This window comes from Ursus americanus, chromosome 21 (genome assembly GCF_024610735.1).
Source record: "Ursus americanus isolate L20-20 chromosome 21, mUrsAme1.1.p, whole genome shotgun sequence".
NCBI lineage: Eukaryota > Metazoa > Chordata > Mammalia > Carnivora > Ursidae > Ursus > Ursus americanus.
Genome location: NC_142147.1, coordinates 11,327,749 through 11,354,919, shown reverse-complemented (window position 1 = coordinate 11,354,919; position 27,171 = coordinate 11,327,749). Strand labels below are relative to the sequence as shown.

General features: G+C 35.6%; 1 protein-coding gene across 4 annotated transcripts in view; it reads left to right on the top strand.

The window, feature by feature from the left end:
- The window catches only part of RPGRIP1L (RPGRIP1 like), a 121,276-nt gene that overhangs the window by 20,241 nt on the left and 73,864 nt on the right, over positions 1-27,171 (top strand). For all 4 annotated transcript variants that reach the window (XR_006781297.2, XR_006781298.2, XM_045806803.2 and 1 more), the window contains 10 exons: positions 2,476-2,581; positions 4,726-4,872; positions 6,181-6,254; positions 12,004-12,143; positions 17,115-17,221; positions 17,527-17,577; positions 18,259-18,438; positions 18,984-19,101; positions 23,187-23,639; positions 26,602-26,753. Coding sequence is in view for 2 of the 4 variants with exons in the window: in XM_045806803.2 (XP_045662759.1) it covers positions 2,476-2,581; positions 4,726-4,872; positions 6,181-6,254; positions 12,004-12,143; positions 17,115-17,221; positions 17,527-17,577; positions 18,259-18,438; positions 18,984-19,101; positions 23,187-23,639; positions 26,602-26,753 (1,528 nt within the window). In the remaining 2 variants the exon portion in view is untranslated. The remainder of the gene's footprint in view (positions 1-2,475; positions 2,582-4,725; positions 4,873-6,180; positions 6,255-12,003; positions 12,144-17,114; positions 17,222-17,526; positions 17,578-18,258; positions 18,439-18,983; positions 19,102-23,186; positions 23,640-26,601; positions 26,754-27,171) is intronic.

The following is a 27,171-nucleotide window of genomic DNA, read 5'->3' as shown; positions in this document are numbered from 1 at the left end:
CGTTCTTTCTGTTAGAACGTCATCATCCTGAAGATTTGATGTTCCCATCACTGTGCATGAAACAGAGCAAGAAAGCATGATGTGGTGGTCACTTAAAGCACTGCTTATAAAATTAGCCCCATCTCTATTCTTCAAAGAAAACCAACCTGAGGCCCTCCTCCTACTCCACAGAGGTCTAGGACCTAAGCACCGACTCTAGCCTCCATCACCCTCACATTCCTTGTCAGCTTTTTGTGACATTCCTTTCCCTCTTTTCCCTCTCAATCCACCCTTACTTTTTTTAATCATATTTCATCTATGAAGAATGTTGAGTCGATTGTCAGGTTTGAGACGATTTTCCATTGTACACCTTCCTAAAGGCCAGACCACATTTATCACAGTGTTGATTTTGATCTCTTATGTCTTAGCACTTCCAGCTGAACAGCCAGCCATCCTTTCCTTCCCACCATTACCCTCAAAAGTATCTAACCATAGGGGCACCTGGGTGGCACAATTTAGCATCCAGCTCTTGGTTTGGGCTCAGGTCATGATCTCAGGGTGTGAGATAGAGTCCTGCGTCGGGCTCCATGCTTAGCTCAGAGTCTGCTTCAGATTCTCTCTCCCTCTGCCCCTCCCACTCGTGTGCTCTTTCTCTCTCTCTCTCTCTCTCAAATCTTTTTTAAAAAATATCTAATCATAATAGTGACTCTTACAGATAAAGCCCCTAAAACTGACACTTGAAAATAATCATTAAAGACTTACAGCTGTTTCGTTATCCCAGATTAGGTGTACTCTCAAGCAAACTGACCTTATATTTAAAGGACCACATTATTTTTGTTGTTTTCTAATTACTACTGAAGTTATATTTGTACCCACCTGTTGGGCATTATTAGCATAAAATACTAAGTCACTTTTCTTGGAATTTTTGAAAAGTTTAATCTTCAGGGAGTTTAGGAAAATATTCAAGAAAACATTCACCAGGTAACGAAGATATATATATAATCTTAATATATATCTACTTGAAAATATTAAAATATTTTAAAATAAGATTAAAATGTCAGAGGTGACTGAAAAGATAAGAAAAGATTTGAAATTATTTGAATAGCATTCTATCCTCCCATATCAATAACTGTCACTATTGAGTGGTCAAACCAAGTAATTCTGGGGAAAGCAGATTAAGTTGTATTTTGACTTCGGTTTATGTTAAAGTGAATATCTTCTTTATTAGACTTATGTAAAAATCTTTTCCCTTCATCGTGTAATTTTTTTAGTGAGTAAAGAGCATGCTATGGGGCCGAATCGTGAGTGTACTGCTGACTGTGTGCTCAGAACTACTAGAGACCGTGTTTTAGACACATAATTATTTTAACATTGTGTTAAGACTGTATCCTGGGTAAGATCCAGGTTCTTGGACTTGTTTATCTTCAGTGTGAGGACAACTAACTGTCCGATGCCAAAATACAATGAACTTTCAAATATCAAAGAGGAAAATTAAGTATTTCAAGTCCTCAGCTGGTTTACAGATGTGTGAGCTTTGTAGTCCGTTTTCTGGTTCCAGTAGGGCATTGTGACAATTTTTCCAATATGTGTACACTAGATAAGTTTTGGAAGTAAAATTACTTACTTTCAATACTGAAATAAGTTTCTGAATTTAAGATTTTGATGTTTATTTTTTTAAAGAAATGAAGTCTAAAACTGAGCTTCACAATTTTTTAAATACTTTTGAATGTAAAACGTATTAAATTAAGGAGCCTTTCTCTGTTAGGTAAGTAAATGTCTTTTGAAAACGGGTATTCATTTAGATCTATGATTAACCTTTAACAAGATCTTCCTGTTAAATTCTACATTTGCTTTAATCTCAGTAGGGAAAATACAAACTACTATTGCAGCATATAGAGTTTCTACATACCCTGTGGACGTTAAATGATCTCTTACAGCTAAAGGCACATCTGCAACGTATTTAAATGCCAGCTTTGGGCATTATTAGTATAAAATGCTAAGTCACTTTTTTGGGAAATATTTTGAAAAGTTGAAACTCCAGGAGGAAACTCCAATAAATGGTAATCTTATGATACCATTTGTTTCAAGGGAGTGGTAGGAAGATGAGTGGCTGTCTTGCATATTTTTCTCTTAGGGAAAAAGTAGTATGATCGTCCTCCTTAAAGTAAGTATGAAGTTTGTTGCTGTGCTATAGACTGATGTCCTTTTGCACCATCTTTCAGGATGCTGTAAAAGGGTTTTAAGTGCATATTATCAGTTGTAGAGGTGACACAGGTCCTCAAATTTGAGTCTCCCTTCAAACTCTGAGAGTCTGCGAATTTATGAAATTTAAAGAACAACGATTGGTTGGTTTTAAATAATCTATCCTAAGTGTATAATAAACTGAAAACCTAGATAACATTCCAATGAAAAATTGTGATTCCACCAGATTTTTTTCTTTTGCCTTGCATTTTTTTTTTTACTCTGTCTCTCGTTTTCTTAAACACATTGTTGAAGGTCAAACATTCGGGACAATGTAGAAATGATTAAGCTTCATAAACAACTAGTGGAGAAAAGCAATGCTCTTTCAGTAATGGAAGGAAAATTTATTCAGCTTCAAGAGGTACTGTGATCATTTATTTTATTATGGTGATACATAGATACAAAGTTATCTTTGTGTATACATAGATACACTATCGAAGATAGTGTTTACGTTGTATTTTTTAAAATAGAATGGTCGTAACACTTAAAAGTTATTTTTAAAGATGCTCTTTTCCTTAAATGTGTATGACTTCACTTCATATATTATTTGTAATTTATAACTTAATGAGTAGAGAAATAACTGCTTGGAATTTTCATAAATATCTGTGTCATCTCAAAATAATAAACATATTTATCATAAATTATCTCATGCCAAGAAAATGTATTTTTAACTCCTTTTATCTGATTTCGTATGGGCACATAGCACCAAAGGGTTAGATGTATTTGCAGCTATCTTCAGTTATAAGCATTTCTGAGATATCCAAGATACATCAAGTTAAAAATACGAGTGATTAGGTTTTGCTCAATGTTTCTTTGATGTGTTTTGTTTTGTTTTGTTTTGTCACTATCTACCATTATCACAAAATATTTGAGCACCCATCATGTCAACTCTCAGTGTACTTATTTTAAATCTTGACTGTTCAGGTTGACAATACTTGGGACTCTTCATCCCCATGGCTGCCTTAGGATTGTGGCCCCAGAGGAATTTGCCATCAGAAGATGCCTGTTTCTTGGCACTGCATAATTAACATAGGTTCTGGAATTAATGAACTCCAAAACATTCCAGATGAGCAGAATTCATATTAAGCAGTACTTTCTTTGAAGTACTGAGACAAGGAAAGCAGTAAAGTGATGGAAAGCATAGGGTCATCTGAAGCCTAAATTTACTATTGAATTTGATAAATATTTTTAAAATGTGTTTTGGTTAGTGTTCCTGCAAGAACTCCTTAAATATGAAGTAATAACTGCCTTCCATATAAATATGAGGGTTATGATAGAAGAGGAATTGGAGAATGGAGACAATAGCACTGTCTGCCCATAGATAGAAGAGGGAGATTAAGAAAACATGGAGCTGAGGGCCATTTCGAACATGGAGAATTAGGAAAGGAAATAAAAAGTGAGCTTACATTTTTTTGTCACTTTGACCATTTTGACTTCCATATAACAGTGCTGCCATGTGTTTGTTCAGAGACCAACAAGGACAAGTGTCTGCCATGGCACAGGTTCCTCTTTGGGGGATTGATTTTGGGTAAAGGAAGATTTGAGAGGTTCAGGCCAACAGCTTCAATGAATGTAGGAAGCCCAGGAAAAGCTGGTAAAGATAGCGTGCTACGATAATACCAAGATTAACAAAAATTGAACTCAAGTTACTCAATAGCCATGTTTCTTATAAATGATTGGAGAACTTCAGTAGAACGTAAGTGATATTAATTAGCAGATGAGCCATTACATGTTATGGTTGTATGGTCTCTCTGAAAAGACTTTAGTATGGTCATCTTTTTATTTATTAAAAAAAAGCATGTGGCATTTTAGAACATAACTTTGAATTTAAAGCATATTCATAAAAGCCATTTTAAAAATTAAGAAATTGGGATGCCTGGCTGTTTTGGTCAGTAGAGGGTGTGACTCTTAATCTCAGATTGGTGAGTTCAGCCCCATGTTGGGCATAGAGATTTACTTAAAAATAAATAAATAAAAATAAAAATCTGTTTTAAAAAATTAAGACTTCAGTAACTATTTTACTGAATTGAAAATTTTAACCTAATTGTTTTAAAACAACCTTCTGTTAGGCTGTTTATGTGCTGTGGTGACGAATCCTTTCAAGTTTGATTAGCTATGGTCAGCATTTATTTTGACCCATGTGGCAGCATTTTTAGACAGCGTGTCCAACCACTGTAACCACAGCAGAAAGAAAAAAAAAATGCTAAAACTAATTTATTCACTGGTCACTAATCAACCAGTCAAAAACTAGGAGGAAATAAAATAAAGGACAAGAAGTTTGCATTATGTGACTCTGTGCTAAGATAATCCTATATTTTTTGTCTCTAATCATACGCTTAGGTCAAGAGCGTCTCCATGGACAAGTAGCACATGTACATTGTTTGTGAGGTGAAGAATAAACTGTATAATGTGAGCTTTAGGAGTAAATTCACTTAAAAATTGTAATCACTTATCTAACACAGAATCCAAAATTAATTTCGAAAAGATTTTCTTTTTGTTTTTTAGAAGCAAAGAAGTCTCCGAATCAGCCATGATGCCTTGATGGCAAACGGAGATGAGCTAAATAGGCAACTCAAAGAGCAGCGTTTAAAATGCTGCAGTCTTGAGAAACAATTACATTCCATGACATTTTCTGAAAGAAGAATAGAAGAGGTAAGCTCCCAAAAGTCGATTAGCCATTCCTTGCGTTAAAACTTCTGTCACTGTTTCAAAAAAGTAAAACAGAGACATTCCAAAGAGTACGTTTATTTAAACATCCTAAACTACATAAGTGGGGCTTTGAGCACAGCAAAATATAGTCAGTTTGTTAGATGCATGCCAGCTTGGTGCCTAAAACTACTTGCAAACGTGCTGGTAACCACGGTTTACCTGAAGAATGGACTCTTGAGGAAAAAGAACATATAACATTTTGCAACTTACCTGTGGAACTTAACTTTCTCAGCCTTAACATCTCATTAGCCATTTGAGATACCAAGACCACGTTAGATGAATACACATCTGTTTCTGAGGAGAAGGCTATTCTGTTCTGCAAAAGCAGCAGTTCTGTGAAATTATTCCATTTTTTTCTAGGAAGTTGTTTGAAAACTCATCTTTCTATTATTGTTGCTACTCCTGTCTCCCAGCTAGCACAGTTTCTTTCTGTCGTCTTTTAAACTTGTTCTTAAAGAGAATGGCAATGAAATGAGATGCCTACATTCTGTTCTGATCTTTAGAGAGTCCTTACTGTGTCTCAAACTAGCATCAAAAGGGAATTATGAACATGGAAATGAATTTTAAGAGTACTGACTCACGGGAAAAGGTTGTAACTACAAAATATACTGGTGAATAAAACTTAAACATGAATGCTAGGAATAAATACAGAAAGCTGCATTGTAGTCATAAAGCTATAATGGTTATCCTGAGTTTATTTCTAAAAATATTCATTAGGATAAAACAAGGTATACTATTTTATTCATTCATTTATTTAAAAGATGTGCTACTGGCTCTTTGTAAATTCCAGGTAATGTAAGAACTTGTGTCTTCAGAATGAATTGTGATTGACTCAATTTGTTTGAACCACAAACTAAAAGAAAAGTTAATCCTTTTATTTTTTATGGGCCAATTGGAAATTAATACAAAATGAATATAATGATGGAATTCATCAGGGAGGGAAGTAAAAAATATTATGTTTCCCAGACTTCATAGCAAACTTTTAACACATTCTTTATTGAGTTTTGGCACATGTCACCATAAAGCAATGCATACGTTTCTACTAAATTAAAACAGAAATATTAATTTCATGTTTACTTAACAACTTGGAAAAAAACAATGCTAAATAAAATACAGACAATAAAAGTTGACTAGTTAGCAGCTGCAATTTAGAAGTCAAGACTAAAACATCTTAGCCTCCTCTCGTGTTATTTTACCCCCGTGTGGTTTTATTTGATAAGTATCTAATGTGTCATATTCTTTTCATTTTAGCTGCAGGATAGAATTAATGATTTAGAAAAGGAACGGGAACTTTTAAAGGAAAACTACGATAAACTGTGTAACAGGTAAATCATGATTACATGTGTTCTCTCATTCTCTTGTTGGAGATCTTTTATATCAAAGCAGTGGGTGTCAGAATATCTAATATTGATTAAAAAGTTAGCACTGGATGATTGCAAGAAATATATATGTGTTATAAAAGAAAAATAGGGTTTTTTTAGGCACCGGTAAAAAGTTCTTTAGGCTGAGCAGTAGTCTATGACTAGAAAACCATATTACTTTGTTGCCAGTAACAACTGCTATTACCATTTATTGACTGTAGACTGGAAGCAAGCAGGCACTGTGCTAAATGCTTTTTCATACATTATTATAAATTTCTCACAACAACCTGGAAATGTAGGTTTTGTAAATGCCCATTTTGCAGACAATGAAAATAAAACAGAATTAGGTAACTTGCCTACACTCTTAAAGCCGTGAAGTGATAGAGCTTGTATTTGCACTTCTTTTGGTCTCTCCAAGCCCTGGTCTCTTCCACGGGACTACCTGGCCTATTAGCCGAGAGCGATTCCCTTGGTGGAAAACGAAGGTGTGTGCACTTACAGTTATCTCTGTTCCTTATAAAAAGAAAGACAAGTATCTCTATCTCAAGATAAATTTATTTGATCTCTATAAGTAATCTCTACACCCAACGTGGCGCTCAAACTCACGACCGGAGCTGAAGAGTCACACACACGTCCAACCAAGGCAGCCAGGCACCCTTCAAGATAAATTGTACAGAGCTACTTCAGTTTTGTCTTTTAATCTACTTCATAGTGATGGCATTTTAAAAATTAATCCCCTCTGATAACGTTAGAAACAAAATTCTACACCACCACTAAGCTTAGTTAAGCAGTACAGATATCTGTGTGTGTGTTTGTGTCTGTGTATACGTGTGTATTTTTAAGTGTTTTCCGTATACAATAACTGATAAAGGATAAACACAGTTTTACATGTAAGTAAATTTAATATGTATAGGAAGATATATGTTAGAGCTGATATTCAACAGTGCTTCTATTGATCATATTCTGAACCATCAGAAAGTAGCCATCTGATGACGTGCAGACACACCTGTTTTTAACTGTATGTTTTGGATGTTTTGTAAACTAAATTTACATGTTATAAATTAAACAAATCATACCTAAAGAGCGTAGGTTTAGGCTTTTATTTATTTTTGCTTTGAAAAGATACCTAGGTTATTGTTCGACATCAGTCCAGTGGCACGGATCATCTCTGTTGTTTACGTACTGCTGTTGATTATCTTTGCACAGTGGCTCATTTTATTAAGAGTTACCGATAGCAGATTCAGACATCAGTCAAAATAGTATCTGGGGCTCTGCAACAAGGATAGGCTGGCTGAAACTCTTTATGTGGGATCTGCCTTGGACCCCTTCCAGCCCATTTGGCCCTATTTGCTTTGTTCTGGCATCTTTCTCATCAGCTCCAATTAATTTTACTTAAAGCATTTATTATGCTTCCTGTTTTATATTTTCATTTCTGTAGAACAAAACAAGGTTTATATTGATATATAACTAAGTAGTAGTTATGGGTTTGAAAATTCCAAATTTCAGTATATAGATCACACAACCACTGCATTGTAGGGCAGAGAAAATGATGTTGTCCCCATATTTTAGAAATGAGGGAACTGAGGCTCAAGAAAAATTGAGACTTGTACAGTCACATGGCGTTGCTGAGACTTCAATATAGGACCCAAACCCAATTCTTTTGACTCTAAAGCTTGAATTTTTTCACTGTGCTTCCCTATCTCTCTGATTTTAATTTCACAGGAAAACTGATTCTGTAGAAGGGAAATGTTCATGGAATAATAGAACTACCATACATTCAGAAATTTTTATTGATTTATATTTATCTTCAACATCTTGTAATTTCAAATAATTTAACATGGTCTTAATACAACAAAATAGGTGCCATTTGGCCATTACTTATACATTTTCTACTTCCCAATTTGAGGATTTACTGAACATACCTTCTGGGAATAGAAAACATTAAACTTAGCTGGGAATAATGCATAAATGGAATTTTGAGAGAGACATGTTTTTCTCATATTTACTTTATCACCATGAAACTTTATCTCTTCATATTAGAAGATGATCTGAGAGTGTAAATCTGACTTTGAAGGGTTTTTTTTAATGTTTTATGCTTCAGCTACATTTTTTTCCTGTCACATTAAAAACAGACTTCATTATGCTGCCTATACTTGAATTTTGTGTGAGATATATGGAAGTAAATGTGTGTAATAAGTGTCAAAATATTTTGTGTCAAAAAAAACTTAATGTCACTTCAGCACAAAACCCAGCAAGCACACATGATAGCAAATAGAGCTATAAAATTCTCTAATACAAATTTTTAATATATATTATGTTTTCAGAAGCAGAGTTGGAGAAACTTCTACAAAAATCATCATGGTCCTTAAGATTCTTTACAGCTTTTGTGTTTCATGGCACTGTTACTCATCATTGCCAACAACAAGTGCTCATCAAAAACTAAATGAATTTTACTCCCTGTTTGGTTAGTCATAGTGATAGCATGTCTTTTTTAAAGGAGAGCATTTGTTTGTTATTCAAAATTGGCTAGTTTTCAGGAGAAAAATATGATTTGCAGATTACATTCTCATCTTCCTTTTCCAAATGAAATTTTGAATGTGTTTATTACTTGACATATGACATATTAGAGAATCATCTGGTAAGATAAAACCCTCATGTTAGTATTTGGTCTGAGCTTGTTTTAATATGCGGGAACATTTTTGATACAATGCCAAGAAATAAGTATAACTTTAAGAAATATTCCATTTAAAAATTCAGAATAAACTTTCTGCAGTTAAATCTGTGTGGTCAGAGAGAAATTTATATTACAGTATTGTAAAGCTGTGTCCCATTTTTGAAGTTAGTGGAGTTTTGGGGTGGTGTAACTGATGAATACAATAGTCCTTCCACTATAGTATATATGTATAACCCGGAAAACAGCAGAATGTAGGTTTCACCACCCCTTTGGAACCTCCCTCCCACCACCACCCAATTCAGGATGGTCAATTTGGGATAGGATCCAGAGAATCTGATAGAGGTGACTTTAAGGTATTAACTCCCTGAGAGACAGTAATCTAATACCTACTTTAAAGAAGAGTTGGTCTAGTTTTTGAAGATGGTATTAACCCTTTTAAGAATTGGTTTTTGCTATGTAATTAGTAGTCATCTATTATCCAGAATTTAATGGAGTACTGCTGACCACCATAGACTCTCTGGGGTCTATTTCTGGAGAGTGAGCACCTGTGCCCTGCAGTCCTCTAGGAATCGTGAAAGCTCATGTGATCAAATAGGAGCACTTTGTACTTCCCAGAAATCAAATTGAGTACATGGGGAGCATCATTTTCTTTCAGTAAGTGAAGTATCCCAAGTAAATACATATTTAATTTCCGTTAGGTCCTAACTAAAGCGCCTATGGATTTCTTTGTGGGTGACTTAGTGCTTAGTCTTCCCTCTCTCTCACATTAGGGTGCCCTTAGACACTGGAATACATGGAATTTTTTCTGTAAGAAAAAAGGCCTTGGGGTGGAGATGAATTCTTCAGCTCTTATTTCTGCCTGATCATGTTGTAGTTCAGCTGTGTGTATGCTGACCCACGCCTGCCAGTGGCCATGCCAGTGACCACAGGCACCAATGGGCATTCGACTGTAGATTGACATTTTCTCACTTCTGCAACAGACTGTAATAATGAAATGTGCACACAAACCAAGTATGATTCCCCCCCTCCAGTTGTCACTGTAGGCAATATACAAAAACATTTTCATGAATAAAAGGTTCTCAAAGACTGTTCTCATATGCAGATTTAATCATGTACACAGCCTTTACAAAGAAAATGGAGCCAGATGTGGTTCACCATTTATAGTTACACAGATGGCTCCAAGCATACAGGAATACAGTAAATTCAAAAGGAATTCCTCATGAAACTCCACTGGAATGTAATCCTAAATTTAGAGGGAAGATAGCAGTAGACTAAATTCAGATTGACTTATGCTGATTTACACTAGTATTTTGTGGGTTTGGAAAAACCAGGCTGCTAAATTGTTCTTAATTTAAACACATACAGTTTCTGATGTTTCTGCCAGATTAACTGTTGGTGATCTTTTTGCTGGTACTAATGCTATTGGAACACTACTGTTTCTAATTTTTGGCGTCTGATATAATGTATAATTGTGCCTATTTCATCATGCTAATTTTTTTTCCGGGTAATACATGTTTTTAATAATACAAGACACACACACACACACACACACACACGTGTGTGTGTGTGTGTGTTTGGTTTACATAATTTGACCAGACACAAAAATCGTATTTGTTCTTTATTTTAAAAACTGAAAATGTAAAAGAATATTCTTTAATATTTAAAGTACATACTTTGTTTGGATTTCATGTAAGTCTAGGTAATTGTACCTCTGATAAAATTAACTTAAAATATTGGTATATAGGTCCATGCATTTCTCAGGATTCCATATGTGAAATGAGAACATTGATAGAAGAAACAGATGTCATATTTAGAGAAACTTCTAGAATTCCATTTTTTTAAGTTCGTATTATTTTAAATGCAATAAAAACATTCAAAATGTAAAATAGACACACAATTCTTTTCCTCTGAAAGCTATGCCTCCCAGAAAAGTATCTCTTTTGGAATAAAACCTCGAGACTAACTAGGAGCAACATTAAGGGCAATTTTCAGTAACAAGTTTTTCTTCCATTTACTTCATCATCAGTAGAAAACCAGGTTTTATAAATTTTTGTTTCATTTACCAGGTTTAAAATAAGGAGAAGGGTCAAAGCTGCTGATAATTATTCAGTCATAGCAAGCTTCACAGATAATAGTTTTCTGCTGAAATACAGATCAAGATCAGTTTTTCCAAAACCTGGCTATCACCTGGGGAAGCTTTATAAAACTATGAATTCCTGGGCCCCAGGACCTTCATTCTTAAATCTCCCTGAGTGTTTTTAGTGCAGCTGGTCTAGCACCAGTGTTTAGTTGATCAGCGTTCGGAGCTACTGGCTTAAATGAATACTGGGATTTCATCATTAGTAGATTGTAACGGGAGTTTAAGCTGCTACACTTTCACTGAGGAATAACATTTCTGTCTTCATCCTTCTTACCAGGGTGTTCTCGCTGAGTTTTCATCCCAATCGTGTTACAAGTAAAACTGTTTTTAGCCGGTTATTGCTGTTTGTGTTTTAGGATAAAAAACTACATTATCAGTACTTCTTTGCAGCAGAATTACTTTTTTGTCGTTCAGTGTGCTATCATTTCCTGGCCAGAATTTTGTGACTGTTATTAGCACAGACTCAGTAGAAGTTTCAGATTCTGAGAGTGCAGATCAGGTGGTGAGCCCCTCTTCTCTGTATTAAGAGGGTTTGTATGTGGGAGAGAAGAGTTTTATCCGAAGCCGATGCCTGAGGTTTGCATTTGCAGATTCCTCTGGAGTATGTACAGTATCTGAATTCCTTTCCTAGTCCCACAAAAGCTGCACACTGCCAACTTTTCTGACTGTAGAGCTCTAAATTAAGGCCAGTTCCTTTGCTCATCCCACAAACCCTTTCATGTTTCCTAACCGCAGCCTGAGAAAGGCGCCTCGGTTTCAACAGCAGCAGACCAGCATATGTTTACTTAATTCCTAAGACATGATGACAGTGGTCTCTGTGCCACTAAAAGCTTTTCTCTTCGTATTTTCGGTCGAAGCCGATTTCCAGGCTCTCCTTGCATGTCACGTGTGTTTTGCAGTGCCTTCAGTGCTGCCCACGAAGAGCAATGGAAGTTAAAGGAACAGCAGCTGAAAGTACAGATCGCTCAACTCGAGACTGCCTTAAAATCTGACCTAACAGACAAAACTGAAATCCTTGACAGATTCAAAACCGAAAGAGGTACATATAGAGCAACTACTGACTTATTCATTTCCGACATCTGTGTTACTCATTGTTATTCACGGACTCAGCGCGCCTTGTGGCATCTACTGTTTTGCCAGGCACCTTGCTCCGTACAGGGGACATAGCTCGTATTAACAGCCCTCCACTTTCGTGAGTTTATTGGTCACTCAAAATTTCCATTTACTCAGCCGAGCAGATATGCCAAAGGAGTTATTCTTTCATCAGAGATACTTTTATTCACGTTGCCTTTCATTTTTTGTTTTGTTTGGTTTTGTTTTCCTAAATGTCGAGCCTTTCTGTATTCAGCAGTCAACAAGCATTTATTGAGGCACCAGTATGTGCTAGGCACTGTTCGAAGTCCTGCGGGATACAGCAGTGAGTAAAACAAAGGCCTTGCCCTCATGCAACATAAATTCAATAGGGAGAAACTGACAATAATTAAACAAATATGCAACGTGTCAGTTGGCAGCAAGTGCGGTGGGAATAAAAACAAAGCAGCGTGATATGACAAGAGTAGCAGAAGTAGTTGCCTGCTAGTTTTGATAGGTCGAACGGGGAAGATCTCTTGTGATAATGAGATGTCTAAATCTACTCTGTGACAGTGAACTTAAATACCAGGAAGACTTGTCAAGATGTCCCTGCTAAAATAATAATCATTAATAAGTTTCAAGTATGAGTCACAGACCTCACCCTTCTCATCTCATGGAAATAAAATAATTATAATTAAAGTAGATGTCTGATTTACTAGATTATACACACAAATGCACAACAGGGGAATTGAATTATTTGTTTCAAATGTTGTATCTGTGGCTCATCCACTTCATAAACCAAGTGATGTGATAATAAGGTTGCTTCTTTTGAACATTTGCAATTCTGTTGCAGGAGAGCATTTCAAAGTTTAATGCAGGCTCAGGTAAAAAATAAAAATTACATATCTAGTCAGTACTCTGTGTATCGATTTAGATCACAATGCCATATTTTATGAATTATAAGAGGGATTTTTTTTTCCCCCATTTTGATCTCTGAAATTGGGATGGATCTTATAAATGGTAACATTTTAGAATTATGGTCTGACCTTTTTTAATATTTTAAGAAGTCTGAAATCAGAACACTTCTTAAAATCAATGTAGTCTTAATTTCAGTGAAACACACACATGCAGTATTTATTTACCAAGCGATTGACTTTTGTGAAAAATTATTTATGAATTTTTCTTGAGAATATTGTGAGGAGAATAAGATGGTGACATGATTTGTGACTGGTTTTGATATCAAAGATACATAGTTCCTGATTTTCATGTGATACTTAACAGAGTGCTTTTGTTTAGTAGTTGCTCAGTAAATCCTTGTTGACTGAAGGAAGCAGAAGTGCTCTATATTCCCTCTCTCTTTTCCAAAGACAAATATAAACTGCTCATTCTCAAAGGAAGAGAAATGGGGGGGGGGGGACAACTGTCTTACTTCTATGCTTTCTGTATTTCCCTAAATATTAAAAATTCTAAAACTCTTTATCTGTAAACATCCGAATTGGTCTCTGGAAAGAAACTCTTAAGGGGATAGAATCTAGGTGATCTTTTTTTAAAACCTATCTGTTGTTGAATTAATTCCCAAGGTTCTTTTAAATGATTAAAACTACAGTTGCTAAGTTATTTTAATCTACCATGAATCCATTCCTCATCTTTTTTTTTTACCAGTTTTTATGACTTTGGATTTTTTGAATGATTAAAAATAATTCATATATAACCATTTTAAAAAGTCCAATAAACAAACAAAAAAAAAAATTCTAAAAGTCACTCGATCACAGAACCACAAGATAATCATTATTAATATTTTTATCTGTGTCCTTCCAGAGTTGTTTCTACATGCATGGACAGTTTTATAATGTGCTTTTTTACTTATTATGAAATCGTTCCTTGAGTATAAATGTAAATCCACATCATCATCATTTATAGTGGCTGTCATAGTTTTCCATGTGAGGGTGTACCAAAGATTGTTTAACAATCTTCTGTGGATGAGTTTTTAAATAGTTTCAGCTTTTTTAAGTATCATAAACATCTTTCTGCACAAATCTTTATACTTTTATTTGTTTGTTTTCTCAGGAAAAATTGCTAGAACTGAATCTTTTTAATACAATTGTTATTTTAGTTATTTTGCTTGACTATCTGAAATTTATAGATCTAATGATTTAGATTTGGGAGTTTTTTGTGAAAATGTTACAATAGATCATAAGAAAAATATTACAGCCTTGAACCATTTTTTTCCGGGGAAATACTAAACAAAAAAATTGAAATTATCTATATAAGGAAGTCTTTTAATATTTCAAAAGTTCCTTTTTGCATTACAGATTTTGAAATTGTTTCATTTTACTTTGAAGTCTCTTCACACATTTACCTTTTCATGTATCAAGTGTTCTTTGCCAGAAGATGTTTCCCTGGGTTCTTAGAGTCATTCATCTAACTGGCAAATTATTTTTAGAGAATACTCACCTCTTTATTCAAGGTACAAATTAGTTTCAGATTGTGTGAATATGTGGGGGAAGGATATGTAAATGCAGTTTGCATTTGGTTAATGCTTAAATTAACTGCATGTGTTTAAAGGCCCTGCTTTTGAAAGTTCCTTTCTATCTTTAGCTGAAATGCATAATTCAGCATAATGCATATGGTTATATTGATCACAGCTGAAGATATTAGCACAAAGGAGCTCTGAAAATTGTTTAGTTGAATTGTTCTCTGCACTCTGCTTATTAATGGTGTGCTTGAAGAACATAATTTTAAAAGAGTAAAATGTTATCTCATTTGAATAAAATGCTGTTTAGCTTAACCTGCTTTTTGTTAAATCATAAGGTAAGGAGGTTATTTTTCATCTTGTACAGAATGCTTTGATTTTTTCATATTATAATTCAGCAAGTCTATCTCTTCTTTGAACTATAACGTCTCCGTGCTTTTGAAAGAGCCAGGAGTTCTATCCCCAATAAACAGTTTGAGAAAGGAAAAATATTGTGGATAATTCTACATAAAATTTAGTAGAGAGAAAGGTACTGGTATTCAGGATGTCTTCTCCTACTAATAAGTTATTTTCCCACTAATAATGCCTTAGTTTTAAAAAGATAATGAAACGGGGACATTGTTGTAGAAACAGAAACCAACAAAGGAAGAAACATTTGAATAAGTTTGTTTATACCTACTAGCATATCATTCTTAGGACCCTGCTCTGAAATACTGAAAGAATAGAAAAACTAGAGCATAAAAGTAGAAATCAAAATACACTGTGTCTGGATGAAGGTCAAGTAGTCATGTCCTTTACCCTTTACCTCATTCTCACAACCCATATATTTCTTCCAGGCCAGAGAAGGAAATTATATCGTCCTCAAGACCTTTGGTTTTACATTTTTCTTACTGTATTTACCTTCTTTCTGTTACCTGACCATTCCTCTCTAGAGTTTTTAATCTAATCAACATAAAATACAGCGTTCCGCATTCTTATTCTACTGTGTAACCAAAGAAGTCGTTTATCTCCTCTACAAATTCATATTTATTATTAATCCTAATTTTTCATTTAAAGACAGGTATTTGACCTTACCTTCAAAATTTCCAAATACTGTTCACATTTGGAAACTCTCTCATTTAGGTCACCAAGTATTAGCAATTTATACTGTAGTATAACCTTTTAACCTTTCATCAATAAGATAAAAAATGTTTATATATTTGATATTAAAATGTCTCTGCATACCCTAGAGTCACATTTTTTTTCCTTTTTAATTTGCCAGGAAATGTGTGACATTAAAAATATCCAAATTTAGTCCCTTTCTTCTTAATTGTGTAATTTACGATTTTCATTTACATGTAGCATTTATAGCTTGGGAACACAAAGCATTATAAAAGTCAGAAACGTATTTTTGCATAAAATGCATTCAGTGTGCAAATGTATTCATGTAAGGAATTCTTGGCAAGTGTGTTGGCTTGCTTTTTTTTTAAGAAATGGAAACAAAAATCTATAACTTGAGGACTTTTGATAAACACAAATCTTTGAAAATAGGATGAGATTAGTGGAGACACTTTGGATGACATGGTTTAGAGTTAGGCTACAGGGAGCCAAAAAGGATACTTGACCCCCACAACGAACTCTGTTGAAGAGTATGCTTAACAACTTGAGACTAAAGAATAGATTTGTTAGCTAGCTCTTTTTTTTCTTTTAAGTTAAGCATATGTTTAATGCAGGGAGCAAAAAATTAGTCTCTTTATGGATTTACTGTCTTCTGTAGCTCTACTCTGTGCTCTTGCTTGTGGATTTGGGGGAAAGAGTGCCCAGGCGAACGTAACCTATCTCTACTCCTTAACAAGAGCTCTGAGTACATGTCCTACCAATTAACAGCACGAACTCAATGAATAAAGAGCACACGTGAATTATTACTTATGCTACCATGCACTGGCCGAGAATCCATTTCTTCTATCTTAACAGATTTGTTCAAAGTGTGGTTGATTAAAATTATGGGTTTAGTTATTACCAGAGAAATTATGTTGTTTTAATAAAAAGACTTTATGCTAAATTGGGAAAAGAAAACTTAAGGAAGTCAATTGAAACACTAAAAGACAAAAAAAAAATTTTTTTTTTTGCATGCCTTTCGGGACCCTTAATAAGTAAGTAAAAATCATAGATTTAGAAACATATTTTCTTAGGTATTTAGATAGAATGTTCCTTTGAAGTCCCAGAGGCCACAATTTCCTTATATTAATACTGTGAACTTAAGTCTTCAGTTTTTGATAAGCAACTGAATCATATGGTAGACACATGATGGTGTTCGTTTGTTCCTCGTTCTCTCACTGCCTTTGTCTAGGTGCTGGCACAAATTCCTCTCTGACCAGAGTAATACTAGTTCGAGCTTGGTGTGTATCAGGAATTAAATTAATTTTAAACGTGTTCTTATGCCTCATGCTCTCTTACCTTTCTCATTGTGTCAACTTTATTTTTAAGACCAAAATGAGAAACTCGTTCAAGAAAACAGAGAACTACAATTACAGTATCTGGAACAAAAGCAACAACTTGATGACCTTAAACACCGCCTCAAGTTTTACAACCAGGTGAACGATTTTCTTGTTTAGCAAATAGTCGCCAAATTTTTATCTCAATATTTTATGCTCAGAGGAAACTATACTACAAAGCAAAAGAGTACAAATGTATTACTTAGTTTCTTAATTCATGGCTATTAGGCAGCTTACATTTCAGGGGGAGATTCTGAATAGTTGGAATGTCTCTTACACTTCGTTTCTTAATTCATGGTATCAGGCAGCTTATGCTCCATGAGGATAATCTGCATAGTTGGAATGTCTCTTGTACTTAACATTAATATCTCATTGTGAGCTTTTACTTACTCTGTCTTTTGCAGGAGAGTGATATAAATGCTGATGAACTGAGTGAAGCTCTCCTGCTTATAAAGGTAACTTTCTGAACTTCACCATGAATTTCATGTCTACATATAACTGTTTCAGCATTATGATGACCCTTGTCTATAACCCTTATACTTGGAGAATGAATTATTCAGGAAAGTGGTCAGGTGACATTTAGTTACAGCATATACATATTTCATAATGACATCAAAATTACATTAAGATAGACCTCAAAATCTCTTATTTAAAGCACTTTCTCCAACTGTAACAAACGTTTCACTTTTACATGCCTCACTATAAAACTAATCAATAATTTTCTGTCCTAAGAGACGTTGGTACACCCTATTATCTTAAATAAAATATTGAATTATAAATGTTATCAGAATATTTTTCAGTTCTAGGATATTCTGTTATTTATAAGAAGACACAAGAAAATACATTTCTTTCCCTTTAGATCAACACAGTGTAGCTTTTAATCAGTTGAAGAAATGGAAATAAATGTACATGATTCTTCTCTATGTCATGAAGTCATAAACTGTTTTTTTAATTCTCTGTAATTGTTCCAAATGTCTATCCAAATATATTTTATGTATCAGCATTGTTTTATTCCTGATGGAAAATGGAAATATATCTGTTTTCAATTAATGATTGTTCCTTACTATATCTATATTAATTCACATGATTACATTTTAGAAACTCTTATTTCAGTAATAAAACATGTTTTGTTTTAGGCTCAAAAATCACAAAAAAATGGAGACCTTTCCTTTTTAGAGAAAGTAGACAATAAAATTAACAAAGATCTAGAACATTCCATGAGAGAGCTACAAGCAACTCATGCAGAAACAGTGCAAGAACTTGAAAAGACGCGAAACATGCTAATTATGCAACATAAAATTAATAAAGATTATCAGGTAATGTGCTCCACGAAGGCGAGAGAATAGGCTTCCTATGATCTTCTACTGATGATTTACTTTTCTAAGCAGTATTATGTATCATCATCTGTTATAATCTCTTATCATGTATTACCACATGTCTGGAATTTGGCCTTGTAACTAGGTGCTTAGAGTGTAAATAGTAAATAGTTTAAAAATAAATAATTTTTTTAAAGGCCCTGGTGTTCGAGCAGAAACTGTGGCCATGAATTCACCTGTGCTGGTATTAGCACATTCTGCAAATGCATTGTAGCTATCCTGCCACAACCACATGTTATCTTAGCCTTTAACAAACAGGAAAATCACCTCCATGAAAAGGAATCTGGGGTTTTGTTAATTTTGCTTCTGATTTATGAAGATTGCCAAGCATAATTTTCTAAACTGTAAGCTATTTGAGGTCTGAAAACCATGGTTTACAGCTTCTGATATCCCCAGGAGCTAGGAAAAGCTTGAGTCAGAGTTGCTTTAAAAAATGAAATGGAATGAATCCTAAGTATTAACACTTGTTATCTCTTATTTTTGAGATGGAAGTTGAAGCAGTGACCCAGAAGATGGAAAATTTGCAGCAAGATTATGAACTCAAAGTGGAACAATATGTTCATCTTCTTGATAGCAGAGCCGCTCGCATTCAGAAACTAGAAGGTACGGTTCTTTGTCTACACTACCTAAATGAATGGATTTTACAATAGTCGAAAATGTCATCCAAATCTACACTCACGATTTCTTTTTGCTCTGTTTTTTTCTAATTCATAGCGGTAATGAGAATTTACCAGAAAGGTTGTTTTTATCTGATTCTTTTCTACTCAAGAATTTTTAGTAATTTTCTATTGCTTTCCGGATTCAATGTTGCAGGCACAATTTCAAAGTACTTTACGGAGTACCGCAGAACTAACTTCACCACCCCATTCCTCATTTCTCTTCTAAGCAAGCTGTGTATCTCATCCAAACAAGTCTGCTGGCTCTTTATCAGATTAACCGTTCTCAGTCCTACCACTGTACCTTTGCTCCACCTGAACCTCCTTTCTACCCACATATACCCTGTCTCCACTGCTTTGAAATCTAACTAAATACAATGCATACCTCTGCCAGCAGGCTGGCTCTGACCACTCCTAGCCATTCCTCTACTTGAAGTGTCCTTGCAGTGGTTTCCAGACTTGAGCAAGTATGAAAATCACATGAGGAACTTGTTTCAAATGTAGCTTCCTAGGCCCTACCCCTAGAGACCCGGGGGTCCATGATTCTATACATTTAGAAATAACTCCAAGCCGTTCAGATGCAGGTGCAAGGCTATACTTTGAAAAACATTAGTCTCAGTACTCCCCATTTTTCCTTTTATGTACTCAAAAAATATGTGTGGGGATTATATTATGTAAGTGTTCTTCACTGTTAGAGTTTTGCATATTCCCTGTGACTGCAATATAAATCCTATGAGGCTAAGTACTTAGTCTCTCTTTCATGTCCCCTGCCATACAATGTTTAATTCAAATGATTGATGCCAGCAGTAATTTTACACTCTTAAAAATTACTGAGGATCCCAAAGGCCTCTTGCTTGTATGGGTTCTACTTATCATATTAAGAATTAAAAGAGAAATTTTAAAAATATTTATTTTATGTCATGCTAAAATAATAATAAACCCATTACATGTTAACATAAATTACAGAATTTATTTTTTAAAAGCTGTATTTTCCATACAAAAAAAAATACTGAGAAGAATGACATTGTTTTAAATTGTTTTACATTTTTTTAATTGTTTGACTTTTTTGCAAACTTTTTGGTGTATACCTTAATAGAAAACAGCTGGGTTTTTAGACCTGCTTCTGCATTCAATCTGTTATGATATCACACATTACGTAGTCTGGAGAACTCCATTAAACACTTGTGAGAGAATAAGAATGAAAAAGGCAAGTGACATGTCAAGATTATTTTTAAAAATAGTGTTGACCTCACAAACCTTCAGAGCAGTTTCAGGGGCCCTCGGGGTTCCCAAAGCACACTTTGAGAACGACTGCTCTAAGTAGAGGAGTTCAATAATATCTTTATCTGCCTGAACAGGGTTTTCTAAAAGTCAAAGAGCAGTATATACCTTTTATTTCAAGTAGTACTCAATAAAAATTTGCTTAATAGAATTTTCCTGAATAACAAGGAGGTCACAGTAGTTTAGGATTTTCATGCCTTTTAGTCTTACTAAATCTTCACCAGTATATTTCATCTGTCCCCTAAATTCATTGATTCATTCCTTAAACATGCTCACGCTCTTAATGCATCCTAAGCAAACGTGCTGGGCAGGGAGAATCAAATAGGAAAAAAAGAAAAAAGCTCAGGTACCACCCCCAAGGAACTCATAAGATGGACCACAGAGGATAGGGGCGCCTGGGTGGCTCAGTTGGTTAAGCATCTGACTTCGGCTTGGGTCATGATCTCATCAGGTCTTGGGATCTCCCTGCTCAGGATCTTGGGTCCTGGAATCACCCTGCGTTGTCATGTCTGTGCCCCCGCCCTCAGGCTCCACACTCAGCGGGGATTCTGATTCTCCCTCTCCCTCTGCTCCGCCCCCTGCTCATGCTCTCTCTCTCTCTCAAATAAGTAAATAAAATATTTTTTAAAAGAAAGATGGAGCACATAAATAGACAGTTATACTTGACCATGAAGAGTGTGAAGCTAGGAAAATGCAGAAGATACCAAGGAAACATTGAGGAGAGAATGCCTGTTTAAACCTGAAGATTCAGGGAAGACTCCACAAAGTAGGTTTGGAATCTTTAAAGATGACAGAATTCACCACTAAGTAAAAGCAATGAAAGGCATTCCAGACAATAGAGGATGCAGGTTAAAATGCCCTAAATGTGAAGCACTGCCTTTCATTTGCAAAACTGCACGCAGATCCATCTACTTGGAACTCATAATTAGTAAAAGGAGGAGAATCTCTCCGGGTAAGGCTGGGAAGAGCCAAAGCATGAAGGCCCTTTTTGCCACCCTGAAGAGTTTGAAACTAAATAACGTAGAAAACCACTAAGCAATTTTTAAGGTAGGCAGTAATACACCCAGAACTGCATTTTGGAGATTATGCTATAGTTATTAGAAATAATAAGATTTGAAGGAAGGAAGTGCTTTGGGTTCCATAAAAATCTGGGTAGTAAACACTGGGAATATAGGTAAGGTGGCATTAGTGGACAGAGAATGGACAGGGACAAACTTGGAAAGCCTTAGGAGACAGGGTTGAATAGTAGTGACCCTATGGGGGCGCCTGGGTGGCACAGTGGTTAAGCGTCTGCCTTCGGCTCACGGCGTGATCCCGGCGTTCCGGGATCGAGCCCCACATCAGGCTCCTCCACTATGAGCCTGCTTCTTCCTCTCCCATTCCCCCTGCTTGTGTTCCCTCTCTCGCTGGCTGTCTCTATCTCTGTCGAATAAATAAATAAAATCTTTAAAAAAAAAAAAAAAAGTAGTGACCCTATGGATGTGGGGACAATTAAGAAAAAGAGAAACTAGAACAATTCTGTGGCAACAGGCTTAGGCAACTGGATGAATGCTAACACCAGCGCTTGAGATTCAGAGTACAGAAATAACTGGAAGAGAATACTCTACATTGGCTCTATTCTGTTTTGGGTATATTGAGTTTGATGTGGCTACGGGATATCTAGACAGAGGGCCCAGCAAGCCATGAGATATATGGGTCTGGAGTTCAGGAAATAAATCTGATTTAAAATAAAAAGAGGAGAGTCTTTGCATATTGATAATAGCAGAAGTCATAAAAGATGGAGGTTACCCATAAGAAGATATAGACTAAGAAGAGGATAAAACCAGGACCCCCAGCAAACTATGAGAAAAAGAGAAACCCTTAAAAAAGCAATAAGAGAGGTAGAAGGAGAAGCAGGGTAGATGATGACATGGAAACCAAGGTAGGGCAGAGGTTCAATAAAAGGGAAAATGACCACCAATGTCAAGGAAGCAAAGGAAATCGAGTGCTACAAGGACAAAGTCTATTCCATCTAGCAATTAATTCATTACTGGTGACCTTTTCTGGAGCAGTTTCATGAGAAAAGGAAAACAGATACTCCTTGCAGGAGGTCGAAGAGTGTCTGTTAGATGAGCAGTTGTAGACACAAGTATACGTTACTTTTTCCAGAAATTTGGATGTAGCGTGGGGATAAAATGTGTATCTAGAAAGAGAGATATCTGCTTAAAAAGCAGCTTTATGGAAGTACAATTAACATACTTTAAACCTCACATATTTGAGGCATACAGCTTGGTGAGTTTAGGTCCATGGCTACCCTGTGAAGCTGTCACCACAATCAAGGCAATAAACATATCCATCACCCCAAAAGTAGAAAAGTGGATACTTTAATAAACTGAAGGGAAGGAGCCAGTGGAAAGAGAACCTGACTTTAAAGGAGAGAATATAATAAAGCTGAAACAGAGGAATAGAGAGAATCCAAATATTTACCTCCGCTGTTCATTCAAAAGCTTTTTTTTCTTTTTTCTTTTTCCTTTACCCTGGTACAGTCTGTATTATAACTTGAGTTGTAAGTTTGCTGTTAATAAGTGTTGTCAAAACAAAGGATGAATTTTTGTAGAATACAATATTACTCACGGAAAAACAGTGTAGTCATAGAATTTAAGATTGAGACTCTTCACCAAAACACTTAGACTTCATACCACTTCAAAAGCCAGTTTGTATCTTCATATGTCAATATTTAAAAATATCTAAACTGTGTGTCTTCTCTTGCAGCCCAATTAAAGGATATTGCCTATGGCACCAAGCAGTATAAATTTAAACCAGAAATCACGCCAGATGACTCTGTTGATGAATTTGATGAAACCATTCACTTAGAACGAGGCGAAAACCTATTTGAAATCCATATCAACAAAGTAACCTTTTCTTCTGAAGTTTTACAGGCTTCTGGAGATAAAGAGCCTGTCACTTTCTGTACCTATGCTTTCTATGATTTTGAGCTACAGACAACTCCCATAGTGCAAGGCCTTCACCCAGAATATAACTTCACTTCTCAATATCTCGTTCATGTTAATGACTTATTTTTACAATATATTCAGAAGAATACTATCACTCTTGAGGTCCACCAAGCTTACAGCACAGATTATGAAACAATTGCAGCAGGTCAGTTGAGATTCCATGAGATTCTAGAAAAAAGTGGTCGAATATTTTGCACAGCAAGTTTGGTTGGTAAGTACAATCTTATAAGCTTTGGATGTTTGAATCACTGATTTGGTTTATATGTTAATATGGTGTTCTACATTACTGTCTTCTCTTAGGGATTCAGGATGCCTTGAAGGTAGGACAGTGTTCTCTAATTGATCTGCCCACAGTTGATTGGACTATCCTAAATGTCATTGGTGGTATCAGTGCAATGGCTATTAATTTTTTAAAAGTTTATAAGTGCAAATATTTATTTACCATATTAATACCCTTTTTTGATTAAACATTAATTGTAGTACATTCATCAAGTATTTTTAAAGAGCTTATGTTATCACTGTTACTAGGCATTGAAAATACAGTGGTCCATGCTAAGTAAGACAGACAGCCCCCAGCCCCTGCCATCATGTAGCTTACCTTCTAGAGGGGACAACAGGCCATAAAACAAATATAGATCTCATCAGATGAAGAAAAATGAACAGGCTAATGGTGGTTGACATTGGTCAAGACCTGAGTAAAGATCCATGACAGGATCCGGGGGAAGAATGTTTCATGCAGAGGTAACAGCAAGTACCAAGGTGGAGGGACAAGCATGACATGTTGGAGGAACAGCAAGAAGGCCAGTAGCTAAAGCAGAAATGTGATTAAAGCAATGGAAGAATGACTATGCAAAGTCAGTCAGTCAGAGAAAGGCAAATACCATATGATTTCACTCACATGTGGAATTTAAGAAACAAAACAAACGAGCAAAGGGGAAAAATTGGGGGGGGTGGCTGGTAAACCAAAACAGACTCTTAACTCTAGAGAATAAATTGCTGGTTACCAGAAGGGAGGTGAGTGGAGTGGAGGATGGGGAAATAGGTGATGGGGATTAAGGAGGGCACTTGTGTTGAGCACCGGGTGATGTATGGAAGTGTTGAATCACTAAATTGTACACCTGAAACTAATATTACACCGTATGTTAACTAACTGGAATTAAAAAAAAAAAAAAAAAGAAAGTACACTTTAAAAAACATAAACAAAACAAAACAAAAACAGTGGAAGGACCAGATCATGCTCTAGAAACTTGTAGGTCATGGTGAGGCAAGTGGATCTTTTGATGAAAGACATTGGAGAGTTTTAAGGAAGGAAGTGACATGGCCCCACGTAGGTTTTAGAAAACCACCCTGGGTGCTGAGGGAAGAATAGTGTGTCAGGGCCAAGAGGGAAAATTAGGACCATTATCAGGCTATTGCATTAATCTGTGGAAAGATGACGGTGGCTTGGATTAAGATGGTAATGAGAAGAGTGACAAGAAGTGGTTATTTTCAGTTTATGTTTGATTAACTTTAAGACTTTAAGACTTGCTTATCAGTCCAATGGAGAGTAATGAAGGAAATGAAGGAGACAAGAATTTCTGGCATGCACAAGGAGAATCGTGAGCCCATTTATTGAGATAGGCCTGGGAGAGGAGCAAATCTGAGGAAGAAAATCAAGAATTTTGTGTGAACAACTTAAGACTGGCTGCCTGTTGGACAGCCGAGTGGAGATGGCACATGGGCAGTTGGATACATGAGCCCTAGCCAAAGGGTCAGGGATAAACATATAAAAGGGGGAGTCATTACCATATGGAATAATATTAAGCCTTTGGCCTAGGTAATATCACATAGAGAGTTAATGTACACGAAGCAGAGAAAGTAGCCACGTACTGAGCCTTAGAAAACCACACAATTTAGAGTTCAGGAAGAAGAGACACCAGCAAAAGAAACCAAAAAGTAGCCCATGATTTAGAAGGCAAACCAAGAGCAGACAATATCCTAGAGGCCAAGTAAAGAAACTGTTTCAAGAGGAAAAGAGGGTGACTTAGCTTCTGGGGAGGGATTTTATTTTATTGATTGATTGATCACAGGGGTAACCCATATTTACATGATTCACAATCCAAAAGGTGTAGAAATTTATACTATAAAATCTCTCCCACTCCTGTCCCTTAGCTGCCCTGGAACCCCTCACCAAAGGCTGCAAATTCTTCTGAAGAAATTTTAAGCATATACAAGCAAATATGTGTATCCATTAATATTCTAATTTTAGGACTTTTTTTTAAATGATAGCAGATTTGAATCATGTTTGTATGTTGATGACAATGATGCATTAGTGAGGAAGAAACTGATGAAGTAGAAGAGAATGGGAAAATAGTTTTAATAATATGGTAGGCTCAGGAAATCTTATGTATAGAATATCTTCTATTCAACACATATTGAGTACCCATTGTATACTAGTCGCTCTTGTAGAAATATATCAATGGAAACCACAGTCCTTGCCCTCAAGAAACTTGTAATGTGGGTGGAGAAATACACTGGTAAACAGACAGTTATGTGAAAGGGATCAGAGGACGAATGAGAGGACATATCCTTCCCCTCTTTGAAGGAAACAGAGAGCCCCTAAGTCCCCCAGGAACTGTAGGGGAATTCTTCACAGAGGAAAAGAAATGAAGAGCTGCCCGAATTAGAAAAAGGAGTGAGGGTGTACAGGGCGAACATCATGCAAGCATGTATTATATCCGGCATATATTTGGCATAGCTATGGCATTTGTCCCTGTACTTGTGGCCCAGTAGAGAAGTGGGAAGGTGCCAAAGACTTCTCGAAAGTTGAATCATAATGTGGAATTTCATATCTATAATTTTGAGATTTCATATTGTATCTGTCGGTCTCCGTTGAGTACAACTTGTTAAAAACAAGCTACTGTAGCATCAAAAAGAATCTGTGGAGTATTTAGTACAGTGTTTAGTTTTTTTCTTTATATTTTAGAAGGATTGAAATAGTATAAATTGGAATATTTCAAACATAATTTGACATAGCTCTTTAATAATACTTAACATACAATGAAACTCATACTTGCAGAAGTAACTTTATTTTCTTCAGCTCTGTTCTTTGCCAATCACACATCATTTGTGCAAGTCATATATTATTTTACTCAGTATAATATTTTAACAGTGAGTTATGCATTGGTTTGTAGGAACTAAAGGAGACATCCCAAATTTTGGCACAGTGGAATACTGGTTCAGATTACGGATTCCCATGGATCAAGCAATTCGGCTTTATCGAGAACGAGCAAAGGCTTTGGGATATATAACATCAAATTATAAGGGGCCAGAGCAAATGCAATGGGTGAGCTGGTTGGACTTTAAGACATTTTTATGATACAGAAATTTTATAATATGTCTTTTTATGCCATGCTTTAAACCAAAATCATTTTCTTTCACAGCCATCAAGTGACTCTTTTTAACTTTTTATTTTGAAATAATTATAGACTTACAGGAAGTACAAAAATAGTACAGAGAAGTTCTATGTACCCTTCACCCAGCTTCTCCCAATTGTAACATCTTACATAACTATAGTACCTTATCAAAACCAGGAAATTGACATTGGTACAATACCATTAACTAGAGTACAGACCTTATTCGGATTTTATCAGTTTTTACATGCGCTCGTGTGTGTGTGTGTGTGTGTGTGTGTGTGTGTGTGTAGTATTATTTCTGTGCAGTTTTAATCATGTGTATATATTCATGTAACTGCCACCACAAGC